The 15,613-nt window shown below is 40.8% G+C and overlaps 1 protein-coding gene across 3 annotated transcripts in view; it reads left to right on the top strand.

The window, feature by feature from the left end:
* The window catches only part of Large1 (LARGE xylosyl- and glucuronyltransferase 1), a 569,590-nt gene that overhangs the window by 245,769 nt on the left and 308,208 nt on the right, over positions 1–15,613 (top strand). For all 3 annotated transcript variants that reach the window (XM_052728941.1, XM_052728940.1, XM_052728939.1), the window contains one exon: positions 3,099–3,400. In XM_052728941.1, the coding sequence (XP_052584901.1) occupies positions 3,099–3,400 (302 nt within the window). The remainder of the gene's footprint in view (positions 1–3,098; positions 3,401–15,613) is intronic.

The following is a 15,613-nucleotide window of genomic DNA, read 5'->3' on the forward strand; positions in this document are numbered from 1 at the left end:
AGCAAGAAAACATCTGTAAATGCTTGAGAAAATTTAGTTAAAACCAAATGGGCCCGAGAACAGGCTGGAAATGGACTCAACAGGAATGTCATTTCCTATAAGCACGTGATTAAAGCTTGTAATTTTCCTAAACAGACTTGTGGGCTGTGGGGAAAGGAGCAGGAGGATAGGAAAGGGCCCTGGTACTGGACCTGCCTACTATGTTTTCCTATGTGTGCACCTTGACATAGCGAAGGCCAGGAGTAAGATGGTGGGAGATACCCTCTGTCAAAATTATGTCAGAGGAAGCCAAAACTTGTGGCCACTTACTTATACATTGCAGTCTTACATCCATAATAATTAACATGTTAAATTCCATCTGCAACTCTGTTACCCTCTTTGGGAGCGGGTTTGTAGGCACCCCTATGTGCCAGGTTCCTCTTAGGTGGAGGCACAGCCCTTTTTTTGTTTGGACCTCTTATTCAAGCCTCCAGCCTTGTTGCTATGCTACCTTTATGTTCTTGTTTCACAGAAGGGATTATAAGCTCAGAGCATTGAAGTAAAACCTCTTGTTCCCTTTGCTAAGTTTCCAGAGTCCCTCAGTATCTTCGGCCTTCAGATCTTCCTGAGTTCTGTGCTCATGTTCCTAATTCTTTTATGAGAGAAATGGCCGTCTCACATCCAGAGACCTTTAACTCAGCCCCTTATGTGGGGTCACAGCCAGGTGTGGCATCAAGGCGAGCTTCCTGCTGTGAACATTAATAGCGTCAGTCTCCTTGTCTGTATAGGCATATTGACTGCTTTGTGCTCTGATACTTAAGGCACTGTGTGTGTAGGATAGTATGTGCAAGAAACCCCTGTCAGTCACTGCATGCCTTGGGAGTCTGCCTTCTCTTACTAACAAGATGTTCATCTTTGTCTACCCTACTCCAGGGTCCATGTTCACTAAGCTACTTTAGCTACCCCCCCCCCCCCCCCCCCGCTTTAAAATGGGAGCTCAAACTGTGTATCTAAGGATGACCTTGAGCTCTTGATCCTCCTAAGTGCTGGGGTTATGGGTATTCACTAAGGCCAGGTGCATCAGAGGAGACTAAGGCCTCACACTTGTCAGGTAAGCACTCTCCACAGAGCTATAGCCCTAGTCCTGTGCTGTTTAATTCTCTTGGTGGAACCAAACATGGAGGCTGATTTCAAAAGCAGGGGAGGGAGCTTGTAATTAACCAGCCCAGTTACAATGCACCCCTGATCCACCTGTGATTTCATGTCCCCTGCCTTAACCTTTGATTTGTAGTTCATGGCAGTGGAATTCAGTAAGCCATACTTATTGCACTGATAGGATCAGGAGCAAATGCAGCTAACCCTAAAGTGATTGGGGGCTAAATAAAATAGCAGTTTCTATTAAGGACATCAAATGCTCTTAGCAGAGGCAAGCAGCATGGGCAGCACAGGTGAAACTCATGGTATGTAATTCATCCCCAGCTTTGATCCTCAAGCTCTGTGAGCCACATAGCCTTGCTGGTACAGTTTAGAATCTGTCTATGAAGCAGCAAGCACAGGGCCTACCTGGGTCTGCATCAGGTCCTCTGCACATATAGTATAGATAGTAGCTTAGTGTTTCAGGGGACTCTTGGGTGTGAGAATGAGTGGGTCTCTGACTCTCGTGCCTCATCTTGGGACTCTTTTCCTCCTGTTTGTGGTTTCCAACTTTGATATTATTATTTTTGATTCATCTTATTATGTTTTATCTTGCCATGTTTGGTTGTTTCTCTTAGAAGCCTGTTTTTTTCTAATGAGAGGCAGAAAGAGAGTAGATATGGAAGGGAGGAGAGATGGAGAATAACTTGGGGTAGGGGGAGAGAAAACTATAATCAGGATATATTTTTTGAGAAAAGAATCTGTTTTCAATAAAAGGAAAAAAACTAATAAAAAAAAAAGCCTACACCAAAAAAAAAAAAAAAAAAAAAAAAATCTCAGTCTAGTCTGGGCTCCGAGGAAGACAACTTGGGTTGTGGAAAAACGGAAGTGCATTTGTTGGGTCATCAGTCTATTAAACCAGATGCAAATTTTATTCCAGAAAAATAAAGAATAAAAAAAATAAAACACCGTGAGGCCCAAAAACTTATCAGCTAGCTGTAAAGTTAAAAGTTAACTTTGGTCCGGGCAGTTGTTGGCTATAAGGACCAAGGGAGTTAAAAGTTAACCCCTGGCTGTTGCAGAGGAGCTGGCTGTAAAGCAGAGAGCCACTGTTAGCAGTTAACCCTTAGAGTGATGACTGTCAGCTTTCATCTCTTAAGCTTATAATTTTGTATTTCTATATTCCTGGACCCTTCACATTTTAGCAGGCTAGGGAGATGGTCACTCTCCAGTCATGAGAGTTATAGATTGGAAGCCTCTGAGACAGTTGCCCTCTGGCTGGATCCTAGAGTATCAGCAGAGTAGAAACAAACAAAAAGGAGTGGCAGCTTTGAGCGTGTCTTGTGTATGTATCTGGACCTCCTAATAGTCAGCATGCATTGGGTATTGACTTTATACAAGGAGATATGCTAATTGCCTTTGGGAAGTGGTGTTTTCAGATTATAAAAATTAAAAAAAATTACCAAATAGTTAGCCTTGAAATCATATACTTATAAGCAACATTATACAGGCGGAGGATGGCTTCCCTTGGGAGGTGATGCTTTTAAAACAGGGTTTGGAAGCTGGTTTAGGAGTTCACTTAAGAAGAACTTCACTTTATTCCCTCTTTTCCTTTTGAGCTCTTCTACATTCTGAAGCTCCTCATCTCAAAATTTCCATTCCTCCTTATCCATACATGTTACGTGATTTCTTGTTAAGAGTGTCTACTTTTAAACACATTATATGGGGAGGAAGGCATTGTGTTTAACTAGGAACAATATTCGGAATGTCTTTCTGTAAACAGTATTTTGATTTTTATTACCATAATAAGCCATTCTGTTCTCACTTTTTTTCCCATTTCGATATGGATGCTCTGACTTGTCATTCATAGTCCACCTGCTTTCCTGCTAAGCAGTGGGATTGGGTCAAGAGCCTGGGGTGGTAATGTTGAAGTTCCTGGAGGTAAGTTTGCTAAGCTAATGCTTCCTTGGTCTCTCCTCCCCTAGATGGTAAGCCTGTGTCTCTGTCTCCCCTGGAGTCCCAAGCACACAGTCCCAGGTACACTGCCTCCAGCCAGCGGGAGCGGGAGAACCTGGAGGTTCGTGTGCGAGAGGTGGAAGAGGAAAACCGTTCTCTGCGCAGGCAGCTCAGCCTGGCCCAGGGTCAGGGCCCTGCTCACCGCCGTGGGAACCACTCCAAGACCTACTCCATGGAAGAGGGAACAGGGGACAGTGAGAATCTGCGGGCTGGCATCGTGGCAGGCAACAGCTCTGAATGTGGGCAGCAGCCAGCTGTGGAGAAGTGTGAGGTAAGGAGCATATGCGTTCAGAGAAATGGCTACTCAGAACCCCAGTTCCTGCTCATCCCTGCAAATGCCTCCTGGAAGCACAGCCAGGACCCTGGAAAGAGCTGGATTTCTTAATTCAGTGCAAAAGTAGATTGGTCATAAACTCTAGTGAATGCCAAAAAAGACTTAACCTCATTGTGTTTCAGTTTCTCCATCTGATAAACAGGGATAAGAAGGCCTACTCCACATAAGCATAACTGATAGAACCTGTCACTAATTTCTTTGTGTTTCATTAGGAAATACTCATGTTTCCACACTTCATCCTGGGAACTCAATTCTTTACACGGTAGTATGAATGGCTCACCCAGAGATATAGCTCCATTATGCAGTTACTTTGGCCCCCATTCCCTTTTCTGTGTATGAGCAGTCTCTGCAATTCAAAACTAAGGTGATGTTGCCTATCAAAAGCCACCCTTTGAGGTTTCATATTTTAGTACCTCTTTCTTGCTGGAATATACTTCCCTTCTTAGTGAATCTTTGGAATCTTGCATTTCTTATCCATCTTCCTGTAATGTGCCTACCAGACTCAACCTCCTTTTTTTCCCTTGTAATATATGCACTGAGACCATGCATGTGGGGATATACACACACACACACACACACACAAACACACACACACACTCACTCACTCACTCATGCTCAATTCCCCTTCTTCTGGTTCTTACTGTGTAGATGAGTTAGAAAAGTGCTTGTTAGCAGCAGGGGTGAATAAGAACTCAGCCTTGGTAGTTTCCGCTTTGAGTACTTGAGCACTTTGCCCAACTTCTTGGAACTCGTGGGTGTCTGAGCAGTGAACATCTGAGGCTGATTCTTGCCTTATGGAAGCCATTATAGCTATGGCTAATACCAAGGATACTTAGTGTGCTTTCAGTTATGGTAATTTGTATTCTTTTTAGCTAAATACAGATAATACTGGCTGGGTTTTCTTATGCTGCTTCCTAGAATAAAAAATATTAGACTTTATCCACCCTGAAGTCACAGCTCATTTTAAACCATAGCATCTGCCCCATGAATGGATTTATTAATGATGCTGACAGTGCTATCTGTATGCCACATGGAGTGAGGGCTTATTAAATGATGAAGATGAAGATGGACTTGTATAGAAATCTAGTATCAAGAGAGGAGACCTTAAAAAGAAATGACAAGGAGAGCATCCTAGGATTGTAGTAGACTAGACATTTAATACAAGTCTGATTGGAGCATGCCCTAGTGGGAGGGTGTCTAGAAGTTGGCCGTTGTGTTTTGTTTCTATTGCTGTGATTAAAAAAAAAAAAAAAAAATGACCCTGACAAAAGCAACTGTAATAGAGAATATTTTTTTGGCTCACAATCTCAGGTCATAGATTATAACTGGAGACACATTCGCAGTCAAGAGCAGAGAGAATGTTTGCTCCCAATGTTCAGCTGGCTTTATCCTTTTCACCCAGTCCATGAAATAGTACCTGCCCATATTCAAGATGGGTTTTTCGCTCTCAATTAAGATGGAATTCATAAAGGCCAACACAATCCAGACAATTCTTTATTGAGACACCTCAATTTCTTTTAGCTCTTTTGGACAGAACTTAGCTTAAAGGCTTCCTTAGCTACATAGCTGCAAGGGAGCCAGAAATACAAGGAAAATGAACTAACACTTTGAAGCTGTTTTACAGTTGTTACTAAAGAATGTTCTCTCTGCTCTATGTATCATTCACAAACTTGATTGAGCATGAAGATTACTCTTTACCAAAATGTCTGTCCATGACACCTCATCCAATGTATGGGGAGTTAATGGGAGTAAAACCCATAAATATTGGTATATAAAAAAGTCTGTCTAGGTGATTTTAAGAAATGGGGAACTATTTGGAAATCATCTCTGAAGACATAACATCAGTGTTTGAAAGACGAAACAGTACGCTGATTTATATCTTTAATATGTTGATCCTTACTTTACAGTATTTTGATTTGCCTCTGAGAGTTAGCTTTGATTCATTTTTTTCTTCTCTTTTTCTGTACTTATTGGTCACATTGATTTTTAGACACTTAAAATGTTCTTGGTAAAACTATTCTAGATGCACTCTGGTCCTTCTCAGAACTTTTGCACCTGTATGTGAAGGCTGTCATGTCTCAAAGTGACCTGTCTCCTTGCACATGGAGCCAGAGGCTCTGCCATACCTACATGCCCATTAGCAATGCATATCCCATTGGTAGCACTTGGCAAAGGTTTTGGCAAAAGAACCAAAGAGGCAAACCAGAAATGTCCGTGACTGGGGTCAAAATAGAAGCTTCCCTTCATCCTGGCACTTTTCCATGATGAATGCTGAAGCTTGTCTCGATATCTCATTAGAGGACAGGGTTATGTTGCCAAGGACAATTCTATAGTCTGTGGTCACAGTTAAACTTCTACTCAGTCTGGCAAGTATTTCTGAAAACTATCATAATGACTTCCAGGTTATCAACAGAGCTAGCTGGTGAAAGAACTACCAGCCCTTTCAGTCCCTGTGTCCTTTCCTCCTCTCCTAATTATATGGCCTTCCACCACCCATTTTATTCCTGCATATTTCTGTTGCTCAAGCAATACTGTTTCAGTGGAGGCTGGATTCTGTGCACCTCAGAATTGAATGATCTATTTTCATTTTCACTCCTCTGTATATGCAAAAGCTCATGTGTTTTTCTTTGCTTTTCTCATGTTGACCATTCCTGGGGTTGATTGTGGTATAGTATCAAAAAAAAAAAAAAAAACAACCCACTAGAACTAGAGGCAAGAATGCTTCTGATTGAACCCATAAGCTGTGACAATTTATTTTCCCTCATGAACTAAAATGAGAATAACAACATCCTCTCACCTAATGAATGTGAGGATGAAATGAGTTTGTGAGTTGGAAGTAAATACCCATATACATGCTATAGGTGCTCTTCCCTGTTTCTGTGTAGTCAAATCAATTGACATTTGATAGCTTAAGGCAATAGCAGTCATGTAGGGAATTTTTTGGCCACCTGTGTGCATGTGCACATACCCATTCATGCATCTGTGGAGGTCAGAGGAGGACCTTGGGTGTCTTCTTCCTTTGGTCTCCACCTCACTTTTTGGGACAAAGTCTTTTAGTTGTACCTGAAGCCTTCCATTTGAGCTAGGATGACATGTCAGCAAGTTCTTAGGATCTACCTATCTCCACCTCACCCCAGTGCTGGGATGTGTGACCATACCTACACATGGTATTGGGCATTTGCATTTCAGTCCTCTTCCCTGCATAGCAAGCACTCTTACCCACAGAGCCAGCTCCCAGCCATCATTTCATGTGCTACTACAGTGTCTTGAGTTCAGAAAGAGATATGTTGAGTGGTTCTGGTTTGGGTACCCTTGTGTAATGGATGTTTGTTGTGACTGAATCAGTAGTAATGGCCTAGGCTGCCTTTCTTCCTGTCATCTCTCTGCATGGGCTACACTGAACTTCCCGACAACATGGCTCATTTCAGCATTAAGATATTTGAATAGCAGCTAATGGTTGTAGGTCTCAGTGTCCCAGTATGTAAGGCACATAGAACTAGTCACTTCTACTGATGACAGAGTATGTTAGTTGAAATGGTCCCAGAGGTCGACCTACTTGCAAGGAAGAAGTGATACAACCTTGTCTCCCAGGTAGAGGAATATCAAAGGATTTATGGATGTAGTGTAAAAACCGCCACAGTAGGTATTGGTAACAGAAGTTATCAATGGATGGTGCCCTGTGATGGAAGATAACACCTTATGCATCTCTAGTCTTCTGCTCCTTGCTTTGTGCTCCCTTTGTCAGTAGTCACTTGACTTCTTAGCATTTCATAAGGAATAGCAGATGTCGTGCTAAATCTTTTACAATATATCTCTTCCCAGGCAGTGTATTTTCCTCCTTTTACAAACCAGTAACCTATAGTAAATCTAGACCACACAATTAAAGTCATGTGAATAGAAAGAAGTGGAGCCTAAGGTATGAACTTGGGTGGTTTGCTTCCAGAAACTGGGCCATTAGCCATTGTGCATCACTCTATGACTCAAGGCTTCTAGGATTCACACTCTTAGAACCTGATGCCCAGTCCATATTTCTATGTCTGATTCGTGTCTAAGCTCCAAAGGCTAAAAAGTGAACTATCATGATACATAATCACCTTTCACTGTGGACGTTCTTGCAGCCTCAGGAGAACAGTGAATCCTTGGTGGATGGAAGCAATGATGTGTCGTCTAAAAAGGAGTCGGATTGTTTCCTCTCTTGCCAGATTGTGACTTCATTTGTTAACTCAAGAGAGTTTGACATTGCTGGTGTCATTGTGTTTGTTAAACTTGATACCTCTCACTCACATTTTCTGGACCCCTAGCTAAACCTATAGTATTCTCATCTTTAAAAATTTTAAACTCAATTTTTAAGTATTTTGCATGATAAAGGCTTGCCAGCTGTATAACTGTATCCCAGATTGTTATCAAAAGATACCATAATGGCATTTGGATGTGTAATTCATTAGCTCCATATGTCTTCTTTGGTGCTTCTTTAAGAGTGTAAATCCGCTAAAATATTTTCCCTAAATGCCAGGCCTTAGAATCAGAGAATGCTGTGGCTGCAGTGTAGCAGGATTGTTTCATAATTGATTTTCAAGGAGCCCTGGGTGCCATAGAGTAAGCACCTTATGGTTACCACCTCCATTTCTTAATATTGAATGTCAATTCGATGGGGCCTAGAATCCGCATGGAAACAAACCACTGGTCATGTTTGGGTAGGAGGCTCTACTTCAGGTTAATTGAAATGGGAAGTCTCCCTTAATCTGATAGGCACCATTCCTTGTGCTATGGGTCCCATACTGAATAGAAACAAAGGGAGGGAGTAAAGGAGGAAGAAAGGAAAGAAGGAAGAAAGCAGACAAGCTAGTTAGCTGAGATCCAAGACACATTAACTCTGACCCCTTACTATGGATAACATGTGACCAGTTGCCTCAACCCCCTGCTGCGATGACTTCTCTGACATGATAGATTATGCCCTCAAACTCTAACCAGAATAAATCCTTCCTTCCTTATGTTGTTCTTGTCATAGCAACAAGACAGGTGATTATTGTATTCCCTACTTGTACTGTTACTATTTATGTACTGCTCCATAGCATGATCCAATGCTTTAAGCTATTCATTATTTTTTATTTATGGTTTCTGAAAAATCAGGGGTATGGAGCAAGGTAAGTTTGGGCCATGACTCTGGTTCTTTCAAGGCACATGGTCTCTGTAGGACTTTAGTCATCTAAAGGCTTATTAGGGCTTCAGGCTTTGTTTCCAAAGTGGCTCACAACATAGGTGGGGTCTCAGTTCCCTAGGAATGCTTATGTGTCCAAGTAATGCAGCAGTTAGCTTGCATCAGAGTAAGCCATTTAACAGAAAGCAAGACAAAAGTCTTACTGTTTTTACTGGCCCAGCCTCAGATGGCATTTGCCATTCTCCTGTTGCATTTGCTTGTTCATGAGGGAAAGAGATTGTTATGTAAAGTGAAAAGTACCAGTGCATCAGGTTGAGAGTCACAGTGGCATGGAAGTTTGATGAGGCAGCTAGAAGGGTCATTGCCTGATTCTGTTAGAGAAATGACAATAATGCTACTTAATCTTGCCTGCTCTTATACATTTTGCAAGCTCTGGGCACCATGAATTACACTTTTGTGTGTGTGTGTGTGTGTGTGTGTGTGCAGGTATGTGAGCCAGCCAGTGTGTTCACCCCCCTCCCCCATTTTATAGATAAAAAAAGCCAAGGTTTACCAAGGCCACTCAGCTCAAAAAACTAACTTAACTAACCTAACTAAAAGGCAGAGAGAATATCCACATTAAGAAAATCAGGAATGAAAAGGGATACAAAAGAACAGACACTGAGGAAATACAAAGAGTTCAAAAACCTTTACTACACAGAACTGGAAAATCTAAAAGAAATGGACAGTTTTCTCCATAGATACCACTTAACCAAAGTTAAATCAAGAGCAGATAAACAATGTAAATAGACTGATATCCTCCAATTCCTCCAAGGAAATAGAAGCAGTCATTAAAAGTCTCCCAAACAAAAAGAAGCCCAGAGCCAAATGGTTTCAGGCCAGAATTTTACCAGACCTTCAAAGAAGAGATAATACCAATCAATAATCCACAAATTATTCTACAAAATAGAAACAGAAGAAACATTGTCAAATTCATTTTATGAGGCCATAGTCACCCTTATACCCAAACCACACAAAGACTCAAAAAAAAAAAGAATTACAGACCAATTTCCCTCATGAACATAGATGCAAAAGTGCTCCATAAAGTACTTACAAACCAAATCCAAGAACACATCAAAGAGATCATCTACCATGATAAAGTAGGTTTCATCCCAGAGATCACGGGATGTTTCACCACACGAAAATCTGTCAGTGTAATTCACCATATAAACAACCTGAAAGAAAAAGAAACCACATGATCCTTTAAATGCTGAAAAAGCCTTTGACAAATTCCAACACTCCTTTATGATATAAGTCTTAAAGAGATCAGGGAAACATGGGACATTCCTAAAAATAAAGTAATATACTGCAAGCCTGTTGCCAATACCAAATTAAATGAAGAGAAACTTCAAGGAATTCCATTAAAATCAAGAAGGAGACAGGTTGTCCACTCTCTCCATAACTATTCAATATAGTACTTGAAGTTCTAGCCAGAGCAATAAAATAACTAAAGGAGATCAAGGGGATACAAATTGGAAAGGAACGTGTCAAAGTATCACTATTTGCAGATGATATGATAATATACATTAACAACACTCAGAATTCTACCCAGGAACTCCTACAGCTGATAAACACATTCAGTGATGTGGCTAGATACAAGATTAATGCAAAAAAAAAAAATCAGAAGTCCTCATATATACAGATGATAAAGTGGCTGAGAAAGAAATCAGGGACAAGACAACCTTTGCAATAGCCTCAAATTATATAAAATATATTGATGTAACTCTAACCAAGCAAATGAAAGACCTATATGACAAAACTTCAAGGTATTGAAGAAAGAAATTGGAGAAGATATCAGAAGATAGAAAGATCTCCCACGCTCATGGATCAACAGGATTAACATAGTAAAAGTAGCCATCTTACCAAAGCAATCTACAGAATTAACACAATCCCCATTAAAATCCCAACACAATTCTTCACAGACATTGGAAGAATAATACTCAACTTCATATGTGAAAACAAAAAACCTGGGATCACCAAAACAACCCTGTACAATAAAAGAACATTGGGAGGTACTACCATCCTGATTTCAAGCTCTACTATAGGACTATAGTAATAAAAACTGCATGGTATTGGCATAAAAACAGACAGGTGAATCAATGGAATTGAATCAAAGACCCTGACATAAATCCACATATCTATGAACACCTGATTTTTGACAAAGAAGCCAAAATTATACAATGGAAAAAAGAAAGCATCTTCAGCAAATGGTGCTGGTAGAACTCAATGCTGGTAGATAGAAGAATGCAAATAGATCCACGTCTGTCACTTTGCACAAAATTCAAGTCCAAGTGGGTCAAAGACCTCAACACAAATCCAGAGACACTAAACCTGATAGAAGAGAAGGTGGGAAATTGCCTTGAATGCATTGGAACAGGAGATAACTTCTGGATAGATAGCACTTCAATAGGGCAAACAATAAGATCAACAATAAATGGGAGGAGCCTCCTTAAACTGAGAAGCTTCTGTAAGGCAAAGGACACTGTAAATAGGACAAAAGGACAGCCTACAGAATGGGAAGAGTTCTTCACCATCACCACATCCAACAGAGGGCTGGTTTCCAAAATATTTAAAGAACTCAAGAAACTAGACATCAACAAACCAAATAATCCAATAAAAAATGGGGTACAGATCTAAACAAAGAATTCTTAACAGAAGAAACTCAAATGCTAAGAAGCACTTAAAGAAATGTTCAACAACAACAACAACAAAACTGGACAGTGGTGGTGCATGCCTTTAATTCTAGCACTTGGGAGGCAGAGGCAAGCAGATCTTTGATTTCAAGGTCAGCCTGGTCTACAAAGAGAGTTCCAGAACAGCCAGGTAGGTTTGTTACATAGAAATCCTGTCTCAAAAAACAAAAACAAAATAAAACAAAACAACAACAACAAAAAATGTTCAACATCCTTAGCCATCAAGGAAATGCAAATCAAAAGGACTCTCAGATTCCACTTTACACCTTTCAGAGTGGCTAAGATCAAAAACACATGTGACAACTCATGCTGGAAAGGATGTGGAGCAAAGGGTGTACACTCTTTTCTTGCTGGTGGGAGGTGCAAGCTTGTATAGCCACTTTGGAAATCAGTATGGCAGTTTCTCAGAAAAATTGGGAATCAGTCTACCTTAAGACCCAAGTATACCATTCTTGGGCATATGTCCAAGGATGCTCAATCATGCCAACAAGAACACTTGCTCAACTATGTTCATACAGTTTTATTTGTAGTAACCAAGAACCTGGAAAACAACTTACATGTCCCTCAACCAAAGAATGGATAAAGAATATGTGGTACATTTATGCAATGGAGTATTACTCAGCTGTTAAAAACAATGACATCATGAAATTTGAAGGCAAATGGCTGGAACTAGAAAAAAAAATCATCCTGAGTGAGGTGTCTCAGAAAGACAAACATGGTATATACTTATAAGTGGATATTAGTTGTGAAGGATAACCATGTTGCAGTCCAGGGACCCAGAGAGACTAGGTAACAAAGAAGGCTCAAGGGAAATACTTTGATCTCCCTGGGAACGGGAAAAAGAAGAGATTTCATGGATGGACTGGGCAGTGGGTAGGGAGGGGGACACAAGGGATTAGACTGAGGGTGGGTGGGGGAGAGAATACTGAAAGAGAGGACTGGAAAGGGGGTCATTTTGTGGTCAAGTAGAAACCTGGTGCAAGGGAAACTCCCAGGAATCTACAAGGATGTTACAAGCTAAGACTCCTAGCAAAAGGGGATACATAGCCTGAACTGGCCATCTCCTGTGATCAAACATGACTACCAGTAGATGAATAACCCAGCCACATAACCTTGGACCACATTCTGTTGAGCCTATGAGATGTGCTAGGGTAAGGTTGGCACAGAGATTGTGGGAGTGGCCAACCAGTGACTGGTCCAGCCCTGGCTGGATGACCCAGAGACCTAGGATAGAACTAAACAGGTCTGGAAGGGAAAAAATGTCAATGTAATGATGCCGAAGAATATTCTGCTATACTTATAGATTGGTGCCTAGCCCAATAGTCATCAGAGAGGCTTCATCCAGCAACTGGTGGAAGCAGATGCAGAGACCTACAGTCGCTCATTAGTTCAGGTAATCCTGCTGATAAAAGGGAGGAAGAATTGGAGGAGTCAGAGGGATCAATCAAGAACATCACAAGAAAACTCACAGAATCATCTAACCTGAGCTCATAGAGGCTCACAGAGACTGAATAGATAACCAAGGAGTCTGCATGGGACTGACCTAGGCACTCTGTATTATATATATATATGCAGTTGTGTAGCTTGATCTTGTGAGTCTCCTAACAGTGGGAGCAGAGGCTGTCTCTGACTCCTTTGCTGGCTTTCAACCATATTCCTCGTGTTGGCTTGCCTTGCCCAGTCTTAATACATGGGGGAGGTGCTTACTCTTACAACAACTTGATAGGTCATGTTTTGTCAATGTCAATGGGAAGCCTGATCTTTTCTGAATAAAAAGGAAGGAAGGGTGTATGGGGGGAGGGGAGATGGGGGGGACTAGGAGGAGAGGAGGGAGGGGAAACTGGGTTCTATATATAAAATAAATAACTTAAAAATAAAAAACAAATTTGAAAAAAAATGTGTTAATTGAGATTGAAATGTGTGTGTGTGTGTGTGTGTTTGTATGTATGCTTCAATAACAAAGCACACAAAGCATGATAACTTCTTAGCCATTCTTAAGTGCACAGTGTTTGGTATTATCACACTGTTATGTTAGTTACTCAACCTACTATAACTTTCTAATTTTGCATAAATGACCTGTTCACCATAAACAACTTCTCAGTTCTCAATGTCACCAAATCTATACCACTACTATTTTACTTCTGTTTGTGAATTGACTATTTCCCATATATCTGTATGCATTGTCTTTTTGTGACATATTTTATCCTCATGCTATAATGTTATCATTGCCCATTCATATTAGCACACAATGATGTTGTCTTCCTTTTCAAGGCTTCCTTGTGTTTTATACCTTGTTCATCCATGTATCTTTGGATGAGGGTTTTGTTGTTTCTATTCCTTAGCTACATGGATAGTGAAACTGTGATCATAGGTGAACACTTGTCTTTACTCTAGCTTCCCATTTTTGAGGGCATATACGCAGAAGGAAGACAACTGCTTCATATGCTAATGTAAACAATAATGTGTCCGGCCTATATTGTTTACCCCCAGGGTCTGTGGAAGAGTCTAACAACCAGATGAGGATTCTAATCTGGGGAATATTCAATGAATCTAAGCACACTGAGTTTGTTAGTCCATTCACTTTATTCTTCTAAGTAAATTCTATCTACACAGTTTCTTTTCTGTTCTCATACTTAGCTCCTCTCAGTCCCTCCTGCTGTCAGTCCCTTCTGCTGTTCTCTCATCATTCTACCTAGTTCTTCCTGCCTCTGTCCTCATCTTTGTTCTTCTCAATCAATTCTTCCCATTGCTCTCAGAGAACCAGTATACATACAGAAACAGTAATTCTTCGTCAAAGCAATGGAGGCTTGAAGTTTTTAGGGTAACAGAGAGAGGTGATAAGCAATAAATGTTAGCTTCCAATTACAATCCAAAAGGGGAGTGACTAAAGGGGAGTTCTCTGGTAGGGTCAACTAAAGGCTAAGATCAATTAGGAAATCTAGGAAAAATCTGACTGAGGAGGAATTAAAACTTAATATGCACAAGAAAGAAGCTTGGCACCTATCATCTGCCTAGCCTTGTAGGCAATCTCCTTGGGTCAGTGGGAAGTAACTGCCTTAACTCAGTAACCAAGAAATGGCTAAAACATCATCCCAGGAATGTGAACAGTAAGTCTCTTAAGTTAGGGTCTTGTGTAAATAACCTGGGGTGAAGGTAAGGAGTTGATTTAATTGCTAGTGGTTATTTTCTCTGTATGTAAGATGAGCTAATGTTTATGTATGTGTAGTTTTGTCCTTGGAAAAAGGTATCTTTGATGACATTTGTCTGGAGAATGGCCCTGGCCAGATATATGTTAATGAAAAACAAACACAGCTGGGGTCAGTTATCCAATTACCCCAAATGTATAGGGAAAGTTGTGCCCAAGATTGAGATGCAATTGTGAGATTACATGTATACATAACATGGAAATGCATGGTAAAAGGGAAGAATCATAGCTGTTATTGCACAAGAAGTTTACAAGAGACAGCCAGTTCATTGAAAAGGCAGTAACTCCATAATGCCTTGCATGATGGTTTCCTCTAACAGAACCCTTAGTTCTGATAGGTTGACCTTCTGAACTCTAGTTGTCACTGCTGTATACTCCATGGACTTTTGCTACCAGCAGCTCTCAATAATATGGTAATTTTATTTTAACTTTTCAAGGGCCTGCCCCACTGTTTTCCATGGCAGCTGCATCACTTTACATCCCTACCAGAAGTGAGCAAGTACTCTAGCTTCTCCACATCCACACCACGGGTAGTAAATCTTACTACTAGTGAGAGCCTGCTTCCGGTCTAGAGAAGCTGACTGTGAAGTCATCCCAATGAACATTTAAAGAATGTATCTTCTGGCTGCTTCTCACAGGAAAAACCAGCCTCTCTCCCAACCCCTCTGAAATTTAAAGGGACTGGGCTATGCCTGGTCCGATCCCCTCAGTTTTCCTCTAGGCAGACTGTCTTGTCTTTCCAGATACCATGACACCTCTACCTCAGGTTCCCTCCTGTCTGCCTTCAATGCTCTTGCCTGGATCCAGAAAACACATATGCTCTCCTGTTAAATTTTTAGAGCCTGTTTTGCTGGCTACTTTGCTTTTAAGATATTGAGCTCTGCACATGCTTCTTATTTCACTTTCTAGATTTATCAATCTTATCAGCTTCTCATTCTATACATAAATCATGTACAGTCTTTCTTCAGACTTTCCACAAACACACAATCTTCACATGTTCAAGACTCTCACAGAACATGCCATGGCATTTGGATATAGTCTATACACAGCCTAGT

This window comes from Peromyscus californicus, unplaced genomic scaffold (genome assembly GCF_007827085.1).
Source record: "Peromyscus californicus insignis strain IS unplaced genomic scaffold, ASM782708v3 Scaffold_8__1_contigs__length_139910024, whole genome shotgun sequence".
Classification (NCBI taxonomy): domain Eukaryota; kingdom Metazoa; phylum Chordata; class Mammalia; order Rodentia; family Cricetidae; genus Peromyscus; species Peromyscus californicus.